Source organism: Megascapheus bottae, chromosome 27 (assembly GCF_031878675.1).
Source record: "Megascapheus bottae isolate mThoBot1 chromosome 27, mThoBot2.hap1, whole genome shotgun sequence".
Lineage (NCBI taxonomy): Eukaryota > Metazoa > Chordata > Mammalia > Rodentia > Geomyidae > Megascapheus > Megascapheus bottae.
The window spans coordinates 2,599,199-2,624,063 of NC_143535.1; the positions used below are offsets into that span (position 1 = coordinate 2,599,199).

The 24,865-nt window shown below is 50.4% G+C and overlaps 1 protein-coding gene across 6 annotated transcripts in view; it reads right to left on the bottom strand.

Annotated features, from left to right (window-relative positions):
• Gramd1b (GRAM domain containing 1B) overlaps window positions 1-24,865 on the bottom strand; it is a 161,320-nt gene that overhangs the window by 101,906 nt on the left and 34,549 nt on the right. For 5 of the 6 annotated variants that reach the window (XM_090319276.1, XM_090319279.1, XM_090319277.1 and 2 more), the window contains exon 1: window positions 15,876-16,264. The exons of the other annotated variant lie outside the window; for it this stretch is intronic. In XM_090319276.1, coding sequence (XP_090175402.1) covers window positions 15,876-16,249 — 374 coding nt within the window. In that variant the 5' untranslated portion in view covers window positions 16,250-16,264. Of the gene's footprint in view, window positions 1-15,875; window positions 16,265-24,865 lie in introns of those variants that run through there. 6 annotated transcript variants of the gene reach the window in all.

Here is a 24,865-nt window from a genome sequence, read left to right on the forward strand (position 1 = left end):
GACCTCCTCTGGGATCAGTCTGATCAGTTCCCACAGACCCCGTGAGGTCAAATGCTGCATCTTCCCTGCTAAGTCCTTTGGTGAATTTCTGCTTATTTGGTTGGTGTGGCTCGAGGTGTTTTAGTCATTTTCATTTGCTTGTTGTCTTCCTATCACACCCAAGCACTACTGTGCTTGACTGCTGTTAAAGCAGTCTGACAGCTGTGGTAAAAGTGTTTAGACCAGGCACTGTCATTTGGCACTAACTCACTTCCATGGTGGGACCCATCCAGACAAACCGGGGACAGTATTTAAAAGCCGGGGTGATTCTCAATGCAGATCATTCATTCAACTCCAAGTTCATTCAAACAATGTTTTTTAGATGGGAGCCTTGGCTCAGAACAGAGACGGGACCTTTGGGGTTGGCAAGGCACAGAGCCCGGAGGGTCCCGAGTAGCAAAGACCCAGATTCTCCCTCCAAAATCACAACCTAAGAAGAAAGGCTGCCAAAGACATTTCAGAGTAAACAAAAGTTCCTATCACAGAGCTCGGGGAAATGAACGTGGTCAGGAACTCACTGTCCACATGTTTCACACTCAATCTCATTTAAAAAACAGCACTTATTAAGTAATATTTTCTCTCTTTAGGTAAATTATATTCTCTTCTCAAGTTCTTTAAGATGGAATCTCCCTATGTAACTCAGGCTGAGGGCACAAACTAAAGAGCCAAACTAAAAGAAACCTTTCCTGGAAATCGCTCCTCACAGCTAAGTGGGCGCTAGATAGACAGAAAAGGATGTGTGAATGAACCTAGAAAGCTGGGGGGTGGCACTGGGTGGTAGGGTGCAGCCAGTGGGGTGAGAGGAATGACAGCTAGAGAATGAATGTGGTTAAGAGCAAGGCAACCAGCAAACAGGCCCAGAGGCTAACAACTCACTTTCTGGCGCACTTTCTGCCTGCTCTCCCGGATCCCTGCTTCCCTTCCCTTTGCTGATCTTTATAGCTTGACATGGTCGAACCGTCTATAATTCGATGAATAAAACCATGGAGCAAACCTCACAGAGAACCTAAACAACGGTCTCATCTAACCCTTTCCTTTTCAGAACAGGAAACCAAGACCAGCAGACGTTAAGAGGTGGGTGTACAGTATGAGCCACAGGCCTGGGGTTCTGAGGGCTCCTCCCGCCGTACCCCGCAGCCTCTGGAGTAGAAGGTATCTCAAACGCAAGCCATTCCTTAGCCTTTCAATGCACAGTCAGCATGACCCCTAACTGTAGACGACCCCTGTGCTACTGGGAACACAGAAATAAACAGAACAAATATAAAGAACTTTTTTATTTAGGGGCTGGGTCTCGAACTCAGGGCCTGGGTGTCATAGTGTGACTTTTTCACACTGGGCTTGCATTGCTACCACTTGAGCCCTAGCTCTATTTCTGATTTTTGGGGGTTAGTTGAAGACCAGAGTCACATGGACTTTCCCGGCCAAGCTTGGCTTTGAATCATGATCCTGAGATCTCAGCCTTCTGGGTAGCTAGGATGACAGGCGTGAGCTACAGATGCTGGCAAGAGTCCTGCTTTTTGAAGGGTCTTCTGAAGTAGCAATGCAGAAACGGGAAACAGATCATCAACACAGCAGCATATAGAAATTGACAATTTCAGCCAGGCTCATTCAGGAGGCTGAGGTCTGAGGGTCACAGTTCAAAGCCAGCCAGGATAGGCAAATCTGAAAGATTCTTATCTCCTAATAACCAGCAAAACAATGTGGAACTGGAGGCATGGCTGAAGTAGTAAGGCACCGGCTTTGAATGGAAGAAGCTAAGCGAGAGTGTGAGGCCCTGATTTCACTGACACCCATCCCCAAAGATGATCACTTCAAAAGTAAAACTGAGAGCTGAGCAGCAAAAACAAGACTATCACCCCGATGACAAAGGGCAGAGTCTGCACGGAAATCCACGCCAGTCACTACAGAGGGGCAACACGACTGTGATGAGTGATTGGCACAATCACTTCCTGTGAACGCATACCAGAAGGGTTCCGGGTGTATTTTTAAAGCGGAAGGGAAGTCAGAATCAGATTCCAGCAAAATCTGTTCCGATTTCACTTTATCCTAACAAATCTCTAGCTGCTCATTCTGGAAATACACAGTTTAATCAAACATTTTCCTCTTTCACTCTATATCTCTACCGACTGAGAAAAAAACGAGACTTACACATTTGCTTTCCTATTTTCTTCCACATTTATTACGCATAATGTGTTTGAGTCTTACACACAGTAACATATTTGAACAATACTTATCATCCGTATTAAGGAGGACGGAACGAGTTATGGAGCTATCAGCAGTGCAGGACACAGTGGTCCTCAAGTATCACACACAACGAGTTAAAACGTTACTCAGAACAAAAGAATTGCATGTTGCTTAGTCTTAGGAAAGATGGAATTCGAATTTCAGGGGACACATAAAACACAACTTCATCTCACCAATGTGTTTCTCCAGCTCCGAGATTGTCTGCAGAGCTGTTTTGTTTTGATACATTCTTGTTCTGTGACCCAGCTGGCCTTGAACTCACAATCCTGCTGTCTCAGCTGCCAGAATGCTGGGATCACAGGCCAAAAATGGCAGGCTTCATCCATAGCCTTTATCCATTACAGGGACTCCCCACTCTACAAGGCACCAGCCATCTTTATCTAGTCTACAGGAACAAACTAGGCCCTACATGGAGAGTAGATCGCTTCTGCTTTCCTAAGACAGACATGTCCGCTCCATGCTTCTTATGACGGAGGCAGCCTTCCCGCGACGCTAACTAGCAGGTCCACATGAGATCACAGCTCCTGCTCCTTCTCAGAGGCTTCTGCCATATTTTAAATGCTTGCATTTAATTTGTGTGTTTCACACTGAAGGCCTCATAGTTTGTCTACAAAAAACTTGCTTTGGGGCAAAGGAATAGATGAGCAATAAATGAAGCCGCCAGTGTTGTTCATGAGCCACGGCCAGCCACAGTTCAATGGCCAGCCGGCAGGGGCTGGTGGAATTTGGCCTCCCATCTCCCAGGCTGTTAATATGTCCTTGCAAATGAGAACGGGGACAGGGGCAGACAAAGCCCAGCCTACGCTCCCCACAGGAGCTGCAGCTTGGAAAGGGCAGAGGCGTGCTGTAACTGTGGCTGTCATGTTTGGCCTGGGTGCCCTACTTCTGAAGATTTTAATTGCCTACAATATCAGTGCGTGCCTGCGTGCGTGCGTGCATGCGTGCGTGTGCCTCTGAACAATGTCAGATACATACATGTATCAGAACAGTAGAGATGAGTGATGAGTGATACATCTCTTCCATTCTTCCTTTTTGTTGGTTGTGGGGCTTAAAATTAGGACTGGGTGCAGTCCCCTAGGACTCTTGGTGCTCTAGCCCCTAAGCAATAGTGCCACGTCCAGTGTTGCATGGTTCATTGGAGATAAGGGGCTCATGGGGACTTTTCTTCCACCCACAGTCCATAGAGCTCAGCCTCCTGGATTACAGGCACGAGGCACTCGTGTCCGGCTTCACATCTTTTTATCATAGAGCTCAGCCTCCTGGATTACAGGCACGAGGCACTCGTGTCCGGCTTCACATCTTTTTATCAGTGGTACTTGGGTTTGAACTCAGCACCTCATTCTTGCCAGCCAGATACTCTACCACTTGAGCCATGTCTCTAGTTCTAGCTTTCTGCTGGCTAATTAGAGATAAGACTCTCTCAGATTTGTTTGCCCAAACTGACTTTGAACCTTGATCTTCAAATCTCAGTCTCCAGAGGAGGGTTACAGGAATGAGCTGCTGGTACCTTTTTAGTTAGTCGTGGGGCTTGAACTCAGGAACTAGACTGCTTCTCTGAGCTTTTTTTCTTCAAGTCTAGCACTCTACTACTCAGGCCGCAGCTCCACTTGCAGTTTTCTGGTGGTCAATTGGAGATAAGAGTCTCATGGACTTTCCGGCATTGGACCATGATCCTCAGATCTCAGTCTACGGAGTAGCCAGGATTACAGGCATGAGCCACAGTGCCCAACTCTGGCTGACTTTTTGCTTTAATTATTTTCTGGACAGGGTCTTACACCTTTTGACTGTAGTTACCCGCAGGCAAAATATTTATGTTCCTACCTATACCTCTCTCATAACTGGAATTACAAGTATATGTCCAACTTATTTCTTGAAATGGGGTCTCCCCAACTTAATGCCAGCGCTAGCTTTGAACCTTTGATTCTCCCAATCTCTGCCTCCCCAATAGCTAGGATTAGAGCTGTGAGCCACCACACCTGACTTATGTCATTACTTAGCAACACCAGAGTTTCAGTACCCTAAGGACCAGTGGCTGTCCTCATTCTATTAGCCCCACAGGATGCAGGAACAACCGGCCTAAGGGACAGTCATGCTTGTCATTAGAAGAGGTGTGTATCAGAGTCTGTGAGAGCTGCCGGGGCACTCAAACCTGTTTCTCCTGAGCCCAAGCTTGGTGAAGAGCTTTGAAAGGACAAAGGGCTCTCAGATGGAGAGACGGCGAGAATGTGCTGGCATCGTTGTCACTTGTGTCCATGGGGTGCCCTTCTCTGCCTGGAGGTGCCGTAGATGCCAGCGTCCCCTCTCTCCTCTCTGCCAGTCCAAGCCTCACACTCTGTCGTGGCTCTGTACATTCTTACGCACTGCCTGCCTTCCAGACTCTGGTTACTGTCGGTGATCAAGGCCGCTTCTCCTGGCAGCCCTTCAGCTCCCCGAGGCTCCCCACACCAAGACAGCAACTGTGTGAGCATCAGACGGCAGCAGAGACAGACCCAGATTAATTTCATCACCTCCCCAGGTCCTGGACGAGGGGGAGCAAGAGGGAGCCACAAATGTGTCTGCATTCTAAATGTCCCTGGCAAATTAACTTAAATCCCATTAACAACGGGGGAAGGGCCGCTTCCCATAGCCAGCCAGCTGGCCAGCAGCCAGCCCCCAAGCCACTGTTATGGCTTTCTTCAAAGCCATGGAAAACTCTGCCTTGTAAAACTCTTCATTTTGAATATTAGAAAGCAAACCAACTCCCTTTCAGTGAGGTGCCCAGGTAACTTGCTTGTTTGCGTGTGTGTGTGTGTGCACGCGCGCGCGTGCATGAGTGTGTGTCCCAGTATTAGGGCTTGAACTCAGAACCTGGGTAGTCCTTAGCTCACTCTGTTTCCTTTCTTCCTTCCTTTCCTTCTTTCTCTTTTTCTTTTTTCTTTCTTTCTTCTCCAAGGCTAGCATTACACCACTTCACACACACCCATACTTCTGGGTTTTTGCTACTTTGAGATGTGTCTCATAGACTTTTTCTGATTGGCTGGTTTCAAGCTGTGAAACCAGCTTCAAGTTGTGAGGATTACAGGTGTGAGCCACAGGCGCCTGGCCAAGGAACTTGCTTTTAAACAAATGAAGAAAGCAGGGCAGGGTGGCTCACACCTATAATCCTAGCTACTCAGGAGGCTGAGATCTGAGGATCGTGATTCAAAGCCAGCCTGAGCATGAAAGTCCATGAGACTCTTCATCTTCAATTAATGACCAGAAAGTGGTGCTGTGGCTCAAGGAGTAGGGTGATAGCCTTCAGCTGAAGAGCTCAGGAACAATGCCCAGGCTCAGAATCCAAGCCCTACAACTAACCTATATATATGTATATATTGTGTGTGTATAATGTACATATATATATATATATATTCACTGGGACAATGGAGAGGTAGAAGGAAGAAGGCATTTACTCCAAAATTATTCTTCCCTGTAAGGGAAATGACTATTTCCCTGACCTAGAAGCAGATGAGAAAAGAATTGTTACCATAGCAACTACAGCTCCAAAAATAAACACTACCCAACGCTGCCATGGTTGATATTATTATTAGTGGATGAGGGACCTAATCAACTTGTACCAGAGTCCTAGGTCATGGCCTAAGAAAAATATTGCTCCTAATATTGTGTGTTTACATGTGTGTGTGTTGCTTTTTAGTGTGTGTGTGTGTGTGGGTGTCTGGGTGTGCACATACACACTGGCGCTGTGCTTGAACTCAGGACCTAGTACTCTCCCTTAGCTTTTTCAGTCCAGGCTGGTACTCTACCACATGAGCCACAACGCCACTTCCACTTCCAGTGTGTTACTGCCAGAGCCTTCTTTCTGGGAGGCAGATTTCTCTCACCCCACCGCTTTCCAGAATGAAGATGCTGTTGTAAAAGCAGTAAAGTCTCCAGCACTTGCAGGCCAAGAACACAGATTGATCAAAGCAAACTCAGAAATCAATAGGCTTAAAACAGACCCAGAAGCCAACATATAATAATTCAGATTTACATAAATGGCATATGGAGGATAATTATTCAGCTCTGAGAGGACTTCTTGCTTCAGAAAATGATTTACACTTGAATTCCATGAAAATTGAATTTCCTTAGATGCTTTCATTGTGTGATTATTCATTCATTCCCTAAATACATGTTTGCTCCCACTCCAACTATGTTCCATGCAAAGGCTTTGTTGGTACCGAATAAAATGAACTGGCTTCATAGCTTAGACCTGGCAAAGGACACAGTGAGTCTGCAAAATCCCACTTCAGCCCAGAGGACATCCGTGTAATAAATCCCTACACCCATGTACCACATTACTACATAGGCAGAATAATCCTTAGTTGGGGAATAACATCCCAGAGACAGGGAGAAGAAGGAAGAGCATGGCACAACACGAGAGATCATATGGGGAAAGGAGTGCAAAAAAAGCTAAGAGCATGACTCAGGTGGTAGAGTGCAAGACAGTGCTTCTATAGATGGAAAGAAGGAAGGAGGAAGAGGAGGAGGGAGGGAGGAGAGTATGCCCTCGTCATTTGCATCGTCACCAAGGCCAGGCAGACCAAGTAACTGGCCCAGGATGGCAGAGTGAAGAGGTAGCAGAAGCAAAGCCTCTGCCCCAGGCCTCACCTGTGCAGTGAGCCCAGCAGCCCCTGCTAGACTCGAAGGCTGGTGCTGAGCTGAGTTACCATCACTTTGTCCCTGAAAGCAGATGAGCGCGGACGGAACGCCGCCATCAGCTCAAGGATGGAAGATGTGGTTGCATCCTGGGTAAAGATGGGCTCCCTCAAAAGGGAGAGGGAAGCCAGTTACCAGTGGTTCACCTAGCTGTAATCCTCCCTACTCAGAAGGCTGAGATCTGGGGACTACTGTGGTTCGAAGTTAGCCTAGGCAGGAAAGTCCAAGAGACTCTAATCTCCAGTCAACAATCAACAGAAAACTGAAAGTGGCACTGTGGCTCAAAGTGGCAGCCGTAAGCTAAAGAGCTCAGGAACAGCACCCAGACCCTGAGTTCAAGCCCCACAACTAACGACAACAACTGAAAAAGAAAACAAAAATGGAGAGGACAACACAGGTAAGTTCCAGGGATCTGTCCACTGCATCCATCTGCCACTGACCAGCTTGGAGGATGCCAAAGGACAGCATGGAACCCATTCATCCTTGAAAACAAACATGGAATCTGGGTGTCTGAGGAGTAGAGAGCCAGATATGGCTAGGTGGATAGTAGTAACAGAGGGAAAAGGAAGGAAGCAAGGTAAAAGGGCAATTATGGCTCCTCTATGGCCCAAGTGGGTCCTCTCAGCGTAAATGGTATACTCTACCAAGGCCTTTCTTTACATCTTCTTTACATCACTGTGCTATGAGCTACTCAGGAGGCTGAGATCAAGGCCAGAACACGTGGATGAATCAGTGAGAATCTTATCTCCAGTCAACAGCAGAAAGCTGGAAATGGACAAGTGTCAAGGTTGGAGCACTAGCTGAAACTGGAGAAAGCTCAAGGATAGCATAAGGTCCTGAGTTCAAGTTTTAGTACACACACACACACACACACACACACACACACACATACAGTCTGACAATCAATGGAGTTATTGGGGGAAGCAATCTGAGAAAGAGGGGGGAGAGAAACTCTTTTAGAAACATTTTAGAACAGACAGGCCACCCCATATTGCAAAGCTCTCCAAGAAGGGGTTCACAGATCTCTCTGGAAAAGTTTCAGCAACTGGCCAACTGGCAACACAAAGCCAAGGGTTTCCTCAAAACCTGAAAGCAACAGCCCTCAGGACTAATGAATCTCTAAAAGAATCTCATCAAGGCTGGTGAGCAGCCAACCCTGAGTCCATCCATCTCCAATGAGGGCACAGCAGGAGGAAAGCAGCTGTTGGGGAAGTGTCACCCCAAAAGGTCTCAAGCAAAGCATTCCACAAAGCATGGCTCAAAATCACAGAAAGAAGGAACTAAGAATGGGATACATCCTCTTGGAAAACTTGTGGTTCCCCGCGCCCATGTGATTTCTCCCATCAGGAAGACATGGCTCAGCATAGTCCAGGCGCAGACAGCACATTACCACCAAGCCAAGGGCCACCTGTTTCCCACCAATGAGATGCATCAAGATTACTTGGTTCCAAATAATCTTTCCAGCCCCACAAAGCCACCCAAAGGTCAGCAGGGGCTCTCAAGTGGGGTGACCCAGCCGGGAAGGAAATGCTGGCTAGGGCAAGGCAGATGGCCAAAGGTCGGCGTGGCCTTAGCTGCTACATTGGGACACAGGGGATCATGACAACAGCTAAGGGGTACAAACACCTGCCAGAGCTTGTCCCCTGACTTTGGGGACCCATCTTCATCATCCTGTCAGCTTAGCCAAAAGCAGAGCTTCAGAAGTTATTTCCAGTCCCTGTTTCACAAACTACCTGTGCTATCACAGCAAGGATGTGGTCTTCTTTCTGATCCCGGCTCTGGCCGAGCTCCTAAAACCTCAGGAATGAATCTCCTAAGAGAAATGGGTTTGGTTTGGTTTTGTTTGTAATTCAGAATGATCCCTTAGTAACACTGGAACACATGTTGATGACCCCTGGACAGCCCACGTGAGGCCTCTCAAAAACAAACAAAAACAAGTGATTCTAAGTAAAAGGGATAGCCAGGTACTGGTGGCTCATGCTCCTCGTTCTAGCTACTCAGGAGCTGAGATCAGAGGGTCGCCGTTTGAAGCCAGCTTGGGGAGGAAAGGTCATGAAACTCTTATCTCCAATAAAAAATTCTGAAAAGGCTGGAAGTGATGCTGCGGTGTAAGTGGGAAAGCAGTAGCCTTGAGCAAGAAAAGAATTTCACCTAAGCCTTGAGTTCAAGACTCAGGACTAGCAAAAAACAAATTATTGAATTAAATAAAAGGGATAAGCCTGCTAGTTCATACCCATAATCCTAGCTACTCAGTAGGATGAGATCTCAAGATCACAGTTCAAAGCCAGCCCAATAGGAAAGTCCATGAGATTCTTATCTCCAATTAACCAGCAAAAAGCCAGGGGTGAAGATGTGGCTCAGGTGGTAGAGAACCAACCTTGAGTGAAAAAGCTGTTATCTCACCTCAAATGTAGCAGATCATAGGAGAGATGAAGGCCTACACAAAGCCACTTAGGTTTTCAGAACCAGGCAAGATGAAGTGGAAAAGTATAAATCTGAGTGACCTGGAACTGGAGATGTTTCCACGGGGTACAAGGAAGAGCAGATTAATCATTAACGCCTGAGTGGGACTCTAGAAATGTGCCAGTGTCTCAGAACCATTTGGTCCTTCTGTTAAAAAAAAGAGTGGTGATGGAAGACCAAGACGGAGTCTGTGGAAGGACACAGACTTGGCCTCTCCCCAGTCCCAGCCACACAGCTCCTAAACCCCACAGAATCTGGACCCAGCGTGACAGAGTTTGTTCATAACAAGCCCCTTCAGCCACCCGAGTTTATGCTGGTGAGTGACGGGAACTGGGACCCAGGGCAAGCCCGGGTCTATCCAGGACCATCAAATGGTTACAAGATTAGCGGGCTAGAACTCTTAGCCCAGCCCCATGAAAGGGGAAATGGTGACAGAAGGGACCATGAGCATCAAAATAATGTTAAAATTATAAACTGCTTTCCTCTTTCCTATTGCCTCAGATTTTACAATTAACTAGATCTTTTGCTATTAGACTCAACATATTCATCAACTTTGTGTGTGTGTGTGTGTGTGTGTGTGTGTGTGTGTGTGTGTGTGTGAGAGAGAGAGAGAGGGGGGGGGTGTCATGGGGCTTGAACTCTGGGCCTAGGCACTGTCCCTAAGCTCTTCAGCTCAAGGTTACCACCATACCCCTGGGCCTGGGTGTTGTCCCTGAGCTCTTCCACTCAAGGCTACTGTCCTACCCCTTGAGCCACAGCTCCACTAAGTTTTCTATTCATTAATTGGAGATAAGAATCTCACAATCTTTAGTGCCCAGGCAGGCTTTGAACCACGTTCCTCAGGTCTCAGCCTCCTGAGTAGCTAGGATTAGAGGCGGGAGCCACTGCAAGCTGGGCTTTCCTCCTCCTCCTCCTCCTCCTCCACTACTACTTCTCCTTCTTCTCCTTCTTCTCCTTCTCCTCCTCCTCCTCCTCCTCCTCCTTCTCCTTCTTCGCTGCCTTCTCAAGGCTGGCACTCAGTTACTTAAGCCACAGCTCCGCCTCTGGCTTTTTGGTGGCTACCTGGAGGAAGAGTCTCAGGGACAGTCCTGGCAGGGCTGGCTTTGCCCATGCTCTTCAGATCTCTGCCTCCCTGGTAGCTAGGACTATGCATGTGATCCACCGGGCTGACACCTGGCTCTCTTCCAGCTCTTATAAAGCCACCAGCACCCAATGATGAGTGCCCTAGCCTACCGAGCTTACCAAATTCGAGGCATTTCCTGAAGACGACACCTTGAAACTCCAGCACAGATTAGCTCTCCACCGTCTTGGGACCCACTGACCCACTGCTTCCCAGGAAGACATCCTATTCAAACCACAAACGGTGTTGGAACCTCGGCAAACGCTTTTTCCCCATAGCTACAAAGTGAAGCGGAAAACAAGTGGGTTGCTCGTTGTTTTCTCGTTCCTTCCCTCAGCCATGTCATTTCCTCGCTCAACTTGCCAACCAGAAGCATCAAAGAAGTCTGTGGTCAGACTTGGGGGTAGAGGCCCCAGGCGAGGGGACAAAGCTTTGCCACAGCGATATGCTGAGGAAATAAGACCTTAAAAACAAGGACACTGAAGAGATGGGACGGGCTAAGACTTTAGAGGCCTGGTGAGAGCTGGAAACCCAGCTCTGCCACCAAGACCCACCTGGCAGCCTCCTCTCCTTGTCTCATCTACACATCAGAACGACTGGGTAGGGCTCAGCTGGAGGCTGTGACAGGGGGCAGAGGGCTTTACTCGTTTCACCCTATCGTCTTCCACCACTAGTCTTAGCCAATACAGAGTATTTTCCCAGTGATGAATCTGGACGATGCCATTAGAACTGAACCACCAGACACAGAAAGCAGAGCATTTGTAATCATCACCACTTGTAGGTGGGAGCACATGTCTGCCTGGGGTGGCACCGGGGTGGCAGACCACTGTCTGACATCTTTGCACTGGTACCTTTCACTCAGCAGCCCATGCTCCGTCGGGTATCCTGGGCTCATGTCTATAATCTTAGCTATTTACTCAGAAGGCTGAGACCTGGAGGATCCTGGTTCAAGGCTAACGCTGACAGAAAAGCCCTTGAGACTATCTAATTAGCCAACCAAAAGCTGAACTGAAGCCTCAATGGGAGAAAGCCAGATGTGAGCAAGCAAGCTGAGCAGGATCAAGGCCCTGAGTTCAAGTTGTAATACTAGCACAAAAAGCAGAAGATGAGGAAAAACCAGACGAGACAAACGGCCGACATTTTCCTGTTCTATATCCCTGAGAAAGGCTGTATCATCCCTTCTGAAAGAAAGAAATTCCACGCTGGGCATGGGGGCTCACATCTGTCATCCTAGCTACTCAGGAGGCTGATATCTGAGGATCACAGTTCAAAGCCAGCCCAGGCACTAAAACCCATGAGAAAACTGGAAGTGGCGCTATGGCTTAAGGGGTGGGGTGGTAGCCTTGAGCTGAAAAGCTCAGGAACAATGACCAGGCCTAGAATTCAAGCCCATGACAAAGGAAGGAAGGAAAGAAGGAAGGAAGGAAGGAAGGAAGGAAGGAAGGAAGGAAGGAAGGAAGGAAGGAATCCCACGAGCTCCAATGCTGTGGTACAGGAGCTTCCAGAGTTCCCAACACAAGCTTCATTCTCCTCCAGGTACCCTAACTCCCACGAGGCACACATGGATTTTCACAAACTGGCAAAGAATGCCAAGAAAAGGCCCCAGGAAAATCCCGACAGCTCGAGTACACCATGCAGCCTGGCAGCCATTCGGGGTCCTCCAGGCCACTGGAGCTCAGGGGCCCCCTGTGGGGTCAGGGAGAAGATTTCATCTTGGCAGCTTCGCCTCTCCGATGCCTTCATGAAAACGGAGGGGGCCGGCAGCTAACAGCCACATCGCAACATGAAAAAAGCGCAGTTCTTGGGGAAAATCTGAACTAACCAAGAAGGGCAGGGTGACTGGAACAGGCTCTTGCTTGGCATATAAATGGCACAGCCCAGTGTCTAACCACATGGAAACTCTCGAAAGCCCAGCTCCCACAGAGGCAGGAAGATGGCCAGCGTGAGTCAGCCACCCAACTAAACCTCTAGCCCCTCACTTTCCACCAGCAACAATACTCTGAAACCACGTCAACAGCCAGAGACTGGCTGCTTCGGAGGGGGCCATGCGCCCTTGTCATCCATATCGCCTGCACACATTTTTTCAGCGACTTACCCAGGGTCCTGACTTTCACGATCAGCGCCTTCACACCTAACACCTGGGTGAGCAGGCGGGAGCCTGCAGGATGGTAAAGAACCCAGGTTTTCAGATCAGGAGAACACGGTCCAAATTCCAGTCTCGTTGCTGTTTGACCAGCAACCAGTTAATCTCTGAACTTCAGGTTCCCTGGCTGTTTCCTAGCTTGGGTTGTTGCGAGGATTAAAGGTGATCAAGCATTGATGGTGCTTAGCAGAAAACTTGGCACAAAGTAGGCCTCAGTCTCCTCCCTCAAGGAATTATGGGCCAGTTAACCCTCTCCAACACTGATGATGACTTCCTTAGTTTAAAGACCAATCACAAACCCCTTGACATCGGCTTGTTGCTTTGTGCTAAGAAGGGATGTAAGTGGCCGGGCGTGGTGGCTCACACCTGTAATCCTAGCATGGTTCAAAGCCAGCCTGAGGCACTAAAGAATGCAAGACTCTTATCTCCAATTAACCACCAGAAAACTGGAAGTGGCGCTGTGGCTTAAGGGGTAGGACGGAAGGCTTGAGTTGAAGAATTCACGGACAATGCCCAGGCCCAGAGTTCAAGTCCTATGACTGACAAAAAACAAACATCAACAACAAAAACAAGCCTAGGCTTGGCAGAAAGTTATCCATACTCCTGTCTTAATCAATACAAGCCAATGTGGTGGCACACCACACCACAGGAAGTGTAAACAGGGGGATCAATGTTCAGACCAGTATGACCAAAGCAGAAGGGATAGAAACATAGCTCCATGGGTAGCCTACTGGTAAACTCAAGGCCCTAAGTTCAGCCCCACTCACCTCTCTAAAAAAGGGCCTGGGCTTTGGCTCTGACACGCTCCCTCCCTGTACCTCTCACACACAGAGCCTTACAAATTCACAGCCCTCTGTAAGTTGAATATAGAGAAACTGAGTGTAGTCTGAAAGTTGTTCCTTCTTCCAAGAATCAGGGAAAAGATGGAGAACCACTCATTATCTGCAAACGACACACTAGCCCGGCTAGCACCAGAACAACCTGGCCTGGGGGGGGGGGGGGGCTCAAGGTCATTCAGGGAACCTAACAGAAACCCTGAAGTTCAGGGTGAAAATATCCTCCAGCTGCCTGCGAAACTGAGTGATCAGCAGAACAAGGCCACACAAGGGCCAGGGAAGGAGAGGGTCAGGGTGTGCCTGTGAGCACAGAGAGGCTTTCGGGTCCCCTAGACAGACAAGCTGCAATGGGTCACTGCCCAAAGCCCTCACCTCTTGTCCACTTTCCCTGCCCGCCTCAGAATGGCCACCAATGCCATGCTGCAAGATGCCTCTACCCCGACTTCCAACTTTCCATCTAAATTCAGCAGGGCAGAGAGAGACTCTGGTCTTTAGACTCTGGTCTTTAGTCTGGGTTTTGAACAATTTCCACAACCAGTTTGGGCCAAGCAACTTTGGAAGACATGTAGATACTAATTCTCTATTTTCTTTTTACGTGGTGTTGGTAGTAGTTTGGGCCAAGTTCTAATTCTAAAAGCTAGTCCCAGCAAGTTCTGCTGCATTATTTCCTGAGCTCAGAGGCAACACAACCAGAAACAACAAAATGTCATGTAATTACATGGCATGCATATGACAATGACTCTCAATTTTCCAACTGATAAAAACAAGTCAGGCCTCAGGCCTCCATCCAGCCAGGCTTCCACCCAATTAATTACCTAGAAGAAAAAGGAATAGGTAGTTGCCGCCAAAATATTAAAGGTACGTTCTAGAATCAACTACAGCTCCTCACTTAGTCGAATCCTATTTGCATATGTTTTAAGGAACAGAACAGGTCTGTGTGTAGGATCTAACTGCATCTTTTGGGATGTGGTAAGTGCAGTGGTCTGAATTCAGGACTTTCTTACTGCCTGTCCCTTAGATTTTTCACTTAAGTCTGTTGCTCTACCATGTAAGCCAAATCGCACTACTGTTTTGGGGTGGTTAGTTGTAGATAAGAGTCTCCTGGATACTGGCTTCAAATCAGGATCCTCAAATCTCAGCCTCCTGAGTAGCTAGGATTACAGGGGAGAAGGGGAGAGCCACCAGTCTCACCCCTCCTTTTTTTTGTGCCAGTTCTTGGGCTTGGACTCAGGCCCTAGGTGCCGCCCCTGAGTTTTTACTGAGTAGTTTACTGAAGATAAGAGTCTCATAGACTTAGCCCTCGGGGTGGTGAGGGGTGGCTCACGCTGGTAATCCTAGCTACTCAGGGGGCTAAGGTCTGAGGATCACAGTTCAAAGCCTGGGGCACTCTTATCTCCAACGAATCACCAGAAAACCAGAAGTGGCACTGTGGCTCAAGGGGTAGGATGGTAACCTTGAGCTGAAGAGCTCCGGGATAGTGTCAGGCCTAGAGTTCACGGCTGACAAAAAAAAAAAGTCTCACAGACTTTCCTGACCAGACTGGCGTCTGAACTATGATCCTCGGATCTCAGCCCCTTGAGAAGCGAGGATGACAGGCGTAAGCCTGAGTGGCAGTGCATTTTTTTTAATTAAAGAATTTATTAACATTGATTTTTACATCCTATTTCAAATGTCATGTATTCAATGCAGTGCATTTTGGATGAATTAAAACTCGAGCCCTTTGGCAGACATCAATCAGTCTAGCCCGTCACCCTTCCCCTCTTGGTCATGAAGACTGCGTTGGGCCACATCCTCCTCTTCTGGCCAAACACACAGCTATGATTTCTATGTGTCTCCTAAATGCTCACAGGTGAGAAACACAAGTCCCTAACTCAATGGCATCTGGAGACAGGAGTCTGGGGAGGTAAAGAGGCCTGGAGCGAGGAGGCTGTCCGGTCAGGTCTCATGGTGACACGGGTGGCTTCAGAAGAGAAAGGGGCAGCTGGCTCAGTGACACGGCTCCTCCATGAAGGACCCGATGCCCCGTGTTCTGTGATCCCCAGGACCTGCTTTTGGGGTCCCACGTGTGAGGGGGCGCGGTCAAGTCACCACATACCACTTTGACTCAAGATGGGCTCCCACCACGCTCACCCCACTCGGGGCGCAAAGACACGCAGTGCCCACGGGGCCCCAGGCCTCGGCCGTGTCTAACGGGGAGGTGGTGACGAGGGTGGACGCCAGGGCAGCCGCCCGGGTGCCCGGGGCAGCGGGGGAGCGCGGGGCTCTCCATCGCCCGGGACGCGCGCGCCGGGACGGGCTGGGGCGCGGGGAGCCCGGGGGGCGCCCGGGGGAGCCGGGGAGCCGGGGAGCCGGGACCTACCTGCTCTCACTGCACTCCTTCCGCTCGCGCACCCGCAGCCACTTGCGGAGGAGGAAGCGCTTGCGGCGGGGCGAGGCGCTGGGCGTCGAGCAGTTGGACCACGGGGCGTCCTCGTCGCTGGAGGGCGTGATCTCGATGGAGGGCAGCTGCAGGAACTCCTTGGCGGGGCCCAGCGCGCCGGGCAGCTCGGGGGCCAGGGCCGCCTCCAGGCTGGGCTCCCGCACGTTCCGCGTCCTGCGCATCTGGAGGCGCCGGCGGCGCAGGGTCGGCGTGGAGGAGCTGGACCAGGCCGGGACGCCCTCGGGCGCGCCCCGCGGCTCGGGCACCTGCAGGGCGGGCGGCTGCGGGCTCTCCATGGCGTTGGCGGCCGGCATCGGTCCGGGAACCCGCGCCGCTCCGCGCGGGCCGGCGGCGTCCCGGGCGGGCTCGGGGGACTCGCCCGCCGCCGCCGCCCGCCGCCCGCCGCCCGCCGCCCGCCGGCCGCGCTCCCTTGTTTGTCTTCCGCTCGCGGCGACTTGGCCCCGCCGGGTCCCTGGGGCGGCGCGGCGACTCTCAGCGGAGCGCGCGGGGCGGACCGGGTCGGGGAGCTGCGGGCTCGACGCTGCCGGGCGGAGGGCGGGAGGGAGAGGGGAGAGAGGAAGCGAGACGCCGGGTCACCGCGGGGAGGGGAGGCGGGCGGGGGGCTGCCGCCGCCCCGCCGCGGAAACCCGAGCGCAGCCAAACTTTCCGCCGCCGCGATTGGCCCGATTGGCCCGCGGCTCCGGCGCGAGCCCGGCTCCCTCCCGGGACGGGGCGGCGGGCGGGGCGGAGGGGGGGGACGGGGACGCCAACGACCCGCACCGCAGCGGGGGGCAGACGGGGGACCTGCCGGCCGAGTCCTTTGAGTTCTTAGAGGGCAGCCGCGAAGGAGGACTGGACAGCCTGGCCACGTCCACGGACTCAGAGGGCGAGGAGACTGCTTCCAAAATGACAGGCCAGAAAGGAGGATGTGGACCGCACGAACTGTGGACACCACACACACAGACAGACAGACAGACAGACCACGGACACACACTCATACACACACATAGACAGACCACAAACACACAGTCATACACACACAGACAGACCACGGACACACACTCATACACACAGACAGACAGACAGACCACGGACACACACTCATACACACACATAGACAGACCACAAACACACAGTCATACACACACAGACAGACCACGGACACACACTCATACACACAGACAGACAGACAGACAGACAGACAGACAGACAGACAGACCACGGACACACACTCATACACACAGACAGACAGACAGACCATGGACACACAGTCATACACACACACACACACACACACACATAGACCACGGACACACACTCATAAATACACACACAGAGACCATGGGCACACACTCATACACACACAGACAGACCACGGACACACACTCATACACACACACACAGACAGACAGACCACAGACACACACTCATACACACACACAGACAGAGCACGGACATACACACACAGACCACGGACACACAGACAGACCACGGACACACAGTCATACACACACACACACACACAGATCACGGACACACACTCATATATACACACACAGAGACCATGGGCACACACTCATACACACACAGACAGACCACGGACACACACTCATATAGACACACACACAGACAGACCACGGACACACACTCATACACACACACAGACCATGAACACACAGTTATAAACACACACACGCAGACCATGGACATATACACACACAGACAGACCACAGACACACTCATTCACACAGAGAGACCACGGACACACACTCATATACACACCACCTGTAAGAAAGACAGATGGTCCCTTGTCCCGTCCCTGCCAACGTCACAGCGCAAGCCTAAGAGGACAGGAGCGAGGCCAAGCGTGGCTCCTGGGGGCCCCCTCACCCCCTTTCCTTGCCTGGGACTGGCATATTGCAGCTGTGCACACAGACGGGGTCATCAGTCTGGTTTCTCCCCAGATCACATGGCCCAGTCCAGCAGAGTCTCAGGAACGCTGAGGGTCTCCCCACGTAGGCTCAGTGGTGTGCAAGACCTGGCCCCAATCTAGAATGGTCCCCACTTCCCAGCTGGGCACGAGGCACACTTAAAACCCCATTGCCAGTCCACAACCAGACCCACTCTCTTCTCTACCAGCTCTGAATCCAGTTTCCATTTGGGAGCCCTTGCCCAGCTAACATGGCAGGACAAGGCCACACTTGAAGCTGTCCCAAAGCTGGGGAAGCCCAACACCCTTCCAGGCCACAAGAATTCAGTGCGAGTGTGTGTGTGTGTGTGTGTGTGTGTGTGTGTGTGTGTGTGTGTGTGTGTGTGAAGGTCAGCAAGACACGAAGGATGACAGCTGGAGCCCTGAGATGACGGTGGGAGAGCTCAAGACATCCTGACATTGCACAAGCTCCGGGAGGCTCTGGAGAAGAAGGAAGTGAGTCTGCTCAGGGGGAGACTGGCTGAGAAGGAAGCCAAGGCCAGGCCCATCTATAAATGACACCAGCACCGCAGTCCCAGCTCCGGACTCCACATCCTGGTGATCTGGTGTCACTTTATTTTGGTCCCCGGATGTGGCACAGTTAAAGCCTTTCCGTGAGGTATCAGGCCTGGCTAGGACCACAACTCCTCCAGGAGATGGGGCTGCAACTGCGAACTTCGAACTTCGTATTCAGAGCTATGCCACACTGTCCCTACATCTTCTCCAAGGAGCGCTTTGAAGGGACAGGACAACTTCTGGTTTAAGGGGCCTGCCTGGGGGCAGGGGGAGGGAGGGAGATGGTGCTGTCGCAGGCATGCAGTCTGGGGTTCTGAAGTAGACAGAAGGAAGGTGAAAAGGTAAAAGGAGAGTCCGCAAGACAGACGAGGATCAGAAAAATCAAAGGGGATGTGGAGAAAGGGAGGGTCAGCAAAGAGTGACACCTCCCGTCTACATTTGGTGTGTGTGTGTGTGGGGGGGGGGAGTCACTCTGAATATAATTCAAGCCCAACCAAAGCTCCTGCTTCCTACCCCAACAGCCACGGCCATGACACATTCTGAACCTAAAACCCTTCAGGATTGAATGCGTGGCCATGGAATTTTACCTGGCCTGAGGGAAAGACTTCTCCATACTCCATCTGAAAGTCTCCTTTGCTGGAGAAGAAGGCACCCAGAGCCTCTCTGGTCCCTAACGCTGCTGTCCCTCACTGCCACAGGCGGTCTCCTCTTTCCTTCAGGCTATATTCAAAAGACACCCCGGCTCCGTGGCAGCTGCCTCACCCCTCTACTACAATAGTAAAGGAGCACTGCCCTGCCACATATGGAGTCCTGTAACTGCCTCGGTCCCTTCTTGAGGATAAACGTGTCCAAATGTCTCTTGCTTTGTGTGTGTGTGTGTGTGTGTGTGTGTGTGTGTGTGTGTGTGTGTGTGTGTGTGTGTGCGCGCGCACCAGGGCTGTCATACATAATTCTGCACCTTCCCAGCGGCGCTAGGACCCAGGTAGAACAGAAGTGATGGATGACTATCAGGTGGAGTGATGCAGGAACTGATCCAAGGTCGCTCATACATGAGGATGACGAATCTGACAAGGCCAGGGTTGGACACCAGGCCTTCTGAAGTCACCACAATTGCATCAAGTGCATGCATGGACTCTGGACAGCAGGTCTCTCATATTTCCAGGATTTTCCTTAGTCCTGGCTCCATTTGGGTTTATCACCAAATTTCATGTCACTCTCCAAATTCCCAACAACTGTTTTACAGGCAGAGAAAAGGAAGTACAGAATTGAGGCGGGGTGGGGAATTCCCAAATCACTTGGTATAGAGGGTTTCAAGGCCCAAAATGTCCCTGACCCCCCTGCAAGTCCCCAGCTATTGCATGTGCTCCCCAAATATCCCCTCCCCCTCCATGCTTCCTCTCTTCCCCTGGCTCCAAGGAGCCCTCAGCTCCTTGGGATCTAAGCTCACCTCAGGGCCCCCAGACAGATGGTGACCAGAACAGCCCAGCCCCCACCCACCCCTCCTCCAGCAAGGGCTCTAATGAAGCTCACATTACTCAGCAACTGTTGTTTATTCTGGGCCACACGGGCTCCCTTTTTCCTGTGACACAAGACACCCAGCAGCACCTGTCTATTACTTCTGTGATCCATGAACGATACAGGCCCTGATTCAGTGAAACTTCCAGCCGAGAACTTCAGTGTAGCCAGCGGCTTTGAGGTGAGATGGTCCGGGTACACCCCAAGTTCATGCAAGGTAAAGGGGCCTATACCCCCAGGCCCACTACCCCACCGGTCCCAGAATGTCACTGCCGCTTCAAGACTAAAAGGCTGGAGCCTGACAGCTCCCATCTCTAATCCGAGCTACTCAGTGGAGCAAGCTTGCAAGCCAGCCCAGGCAGGAGAATCAATCTCCAGTTAACCACCACCACAAACCGAAACAGGTAGCCAGGTGCTGTGGCTCACGCCTGTAATCCTAGCTACTAGGAGACTGAGATCTGAGGATCAAGGTTCAAAGCCAGCCCCGGCACAAAAGAATCTGAGACTCCAATTAACCTCTAGAAAACAGGAAGTGGGGCTTGGTTCAAGGGTAGGGTGATATCCTTGAGCTGAAGAGCTCAGGGACAGCACCCAGGCCGAGTTCTAGCCTCATGAGACACACACACACACTAAAGCTGGAAGTGGATCTAGGGTGCAAGTGTTAGAATACCAGCCCTGAGCACAAAGCTAAGAGAGATTACCATGGCTCTTAGTTCACACCCCAGTACCTGGAGCAACAAAAACAAACACACAGAAACAAAAACAAAACCACCGCTGGGACACAGAGCTTTCCTCCAGCACAGCTCTCAGAATGGGCAACCCTCAGGGAAGAACTGGGTGTAGAAGGGGTCGTTGGGCTCTCAGGGACACAGGAAATCTGGGCCTGCAGCGCAGGTGCTTTGAGAACAATGGCCCAGACATTCCTCCCTTCTCAGTCCAGCTGCTGCCAACCTGGCTGCTGAGAGTGGGGAGGGTTGGGGGAGGGGCGGGGTGTCCCTCCCGTGACCAACATTTACTCTAGGCAAAGCCGCTTAAGAACTGGAATGCGTGCCCAAACTCAGTGCTGGCTGGCTGCTCGCCCTGCAAAACTTTAAAGGTAAAGAGAGTCGGGTTACAGGCCGTGGAAGAAAGGAGATTATCTCTGCAAAGCCCATCCCCATGCTGGCATTTGTGGGATTTGAAAACTCAGTCTCTCTCAAATAAAAGCATTTCCCTATGGCTTCAATCAAGTCAGCTCGAAGTGACTATTCTGGGCAATTTGAGCACCATATACTAAAAAAACACCTCACTGAAATCCCTGAAACCCAACTACCAACCATTAGGGTAGCAGTGGAACAGTGTGTGGAGGAGGGGGCGGGGATGAGGAGACAGACAGACTTCAGCCTAGGCACAGAAAACACCTCCGGTCCCTCCCTTCATTTGGCTAGGGAGGAGCTACAGGACATTGAGCTGACTTTGTGAGGTGGAGAAAAAGGGTGGAGCCAGATGCCTGGCGCTCACACCTGTAATCCTACTACTCAGGAGAATCTATGATCTGGGAACCATAGTTTAAACTAGTCAGAAAGTCCCCTGAGGCCAGGTGAGGAGGCTCATGCCAATAACCCTAGCTACACTGGGGGCTGGGCTCAGAGGATTATAGTTCAAAGCCAGTCCCCAGCCCCCAGCCCCCAGCCCCCACCCTAAAATCTAAAGTCTGGGAGACTCTTATCTCCAATTAACCACTAAAAACTGGAAGTGGCCCTGTGGCTCGAGGGGTAGGGCGGTAGCCTTGAGCTGAAGAGCTCAGGCCCAGAGCTCAAGCCCCACAAAAAAAATAGGGTTTTTTGTTCTTCTTTTTCTTTTTTGCCAGTCCTAGGGGCCTGGGCACCATCCTTGAGCTACAGTGCTACTTCCAGCTTTTTCTGCTTTTATAGTACTGCTTGTATGGTATCAAACTCAAGGCTTCATGCATGCTAGGCAAGCACTCTACCCCTAAGCCACAGTCATAGCCCCTCCCTGAGACTCTCTTCTCCAATCAACCAACAGAGAACCAGAACTAGAGCTGTGGCTCGTGTGAAGGGAGGAGTTGGGAGACGCTGCTGGAAATAAACCTCAATGAGCTGCTTCTCCTTTGGAGGAAAAAGGAGACCTGTCCAGGGGAGACTTAAATTACCCAGAGCAGAGTCTGCGCCGGGCTGTCAGCCCTTGGGAGCACTCAAGGTCTGCAAGGCGCGTTTCCACGAGCCCTGGCTCAGCCAAGGAGCGTGCTGACGTCCCTGGCTAAGCCCTCCGCTGTCCCAGCTCTTCAAAAGGCTTAGGGGTCAGAACACACTTTGCATAACATTAGGGCTGTCCTTGTACTTGACACTGGGGTACGAAGAGCCAGGCAGACATCAGCTGGTATCCTCTCAATCTTACAAGGACAAGTTTTGTGCAAACCAGGGCTGGAGGTCACTCTATCCATGCTGGGTCAGTGGACTCACGCTGGATGTCGTCCTTGACAGTCCACCATGTGTGTGTGTGTGTGTGTGTGTGTGTGTGTGTGTGTGTGTGTGTGTGTGTGTGTGTGCCAGTACTACTGAAGTATGAACTCATGGCCTGCACTCTGTTCCTGAACTTCTTCCGCTCAAGGCCGTTTACCACTTGAGCTGCAGCCCCACTTTTGGCATTTTTAGAAGTAAATTGGAGATAAGAGTCCTGTGGATTTTCCTGCGCGTGGGCCAGCTTCAAACCTCAATCCTCAGATCTCAGCCTTCTGAGATTACAGGTGTGAACCTGCCTTCCTTCCTCCTTGTATATATACAAATCCTAAGTATTATCTAGTCCCCAGAGAGCATGCCACCACATCAGACTCTTGGAGCACAGCTTGGCACAGAGGAAAATCCTACTGTAAATATTAGCTTTTGTTTGTTTATTTATTGATCTATTTATGACATCTAATTATATTTACTTTATCATCTCCTTGTTAGGAAACAGGACTATTCAGTTCAATTCTGTAAGTAGTTCTTAAGCTGACAGAACTCTGTGAAGCACCTTACTAAGTGCTGAAACTCATGAGAGGATGATACAGCTAGGGCACTAATTGTTCTTGGGAACACACAGTCCAGCAAAGAGGGATTAGTGACATGTAAAATGTGTGCATCAGGAGCTGGTGGCTCTCAACTGTAACCTAACTACTCAGGAGGCTGAGATCTGACGACAGGGGCTCAAAACCAGTCAAAGTAGACAAATCTAATACACCCTCCCCCAATACTTTATTTTTATTTTATCCGCCATGGGACTTGAACTCTAGGCCTGGCACTGTCCCTGAGCTCTTCAGCTCAAGGCTACTGCCCTACCCCTGGAAACAGCACCACTTCCAGTTTTCTAATGGTTAATTGGAGATAAGAATCTCACTAACTTTAGTGCCAGGGCTAGCTTTGAACTGCGATCCTCAGATCTCAGCCTCCTGAGTGGCTGGGATTACACACATGAGTCACCGTGCCCCACTTTTCCAGTACATTTTTATCTCCAATTAACCAACACAAAGCCAAAAGTGGAGGAGCAGCTCAACTGGTAGAGCCAGCTTTGAACAAAGAAATCAAAGCAAGAGTGGGATAATCGGAAACAGGGCAGGAGACAAATGTGGAACGAAAGGGGATGGACAGGAGAAGGGGACTGGCACGTGGACTTGTTCAGAGAGGTAGAAGTGAGGGGAAGAAAAGAGCCGGCTTTTCCCTTACTGCCTGGCTACAGCAAGCTGGCCACTAGGCTAAGTGCTTTCTCCTCCAATCCCATTTAAGGCCCCCAACAACTCTGCTAAGCTGCTACCAAAAGCCCCATTCTACATGGCACAAGGTTACCTGCCCACAGTCACGGGGAGAGAGAGAGAGAGAGAGAGAGAGAGAGAGAGAGAGAGAGAGAGAGAGAGAGAGAGAGAGAGAGAGAGAGAGAGAGAGAGAGAGAGAATTAAAACTGGGGTCTCCACAACCTAAGCTTTTGCAACCATCCATTTCGAGGAGATAAGTGATGCCAAGTGCCACAAGAAAGACACAGGGAAGACTGAGATAATTCCATTAGAGAAAGTAATCAGGTCACGAGTGACCTTTGAGACAACAGTTTCAGCGGGGTGACAGGAGAAGAAATGAGATTGCTCTAGGTTAAAGAGTAAGCATGGAAGAAACACATGAAGTCAGGGAGGCGACAGGCGACAGCTCTGTATTCTCCACTGGATTTTGAGAGCCCTCTTCTACGTCGTAGACATTCTTCTAGAGCCTAGAGTTAGACTGTGAAAACTTATTTGTGGGGGTGGGGGGTAAGGAGAGGAAAAGAGAAGGGGAAGAGGAAGAGAAGGAGGAAAGGGAAGGTGATGGAAGAGGAAGGGAGAGAAGGGGGAAAGAGAGGACAGGAGAGGGGAAAGGAGATGGGGGAATGGGAAGGGAAGAAGTTGAGGAAGAGGGTAGAAAAATAACACAAGGGTGCATTTAGAGGATGAGAATAAAGATGTATTAGTTTTTTCCCTCTTCTCCCTCTGTGTATGTGCTATTGTTGTTAGATGTTATGTTTCAGAGGAACAAAATGTGACTATGATTATGCCATTTAAAATGGAGTTCTGCCCATGCCTGCTAAGAAAATTGAAGCATGGCAATGTACCTGGTAATCTAGCAAATCAATCAAAAAGTGTTTCATGTTCCCACACTCCAAGCATATCATCATACTGGATGCTATAAAGAGCTCTTGAAAAGTTTATGTGAAAGAATTCGTTTCTTCTTAAGACTATTTTATTTGAAAGCTGATCACCAAAGACTCTGGCCTCAGCTACTTTACAGGAGGAAGACGGAGCATGAAATTACTCCAAAACTCCCCAATGGGGAAATATACATGGGTAAAAACATGGGTTAAATGCAGTGTGAGGACAAGGGAGAAAAATCCTTACCCAAACAGGTCCACAGGGGAGACACTACCAAGTCAA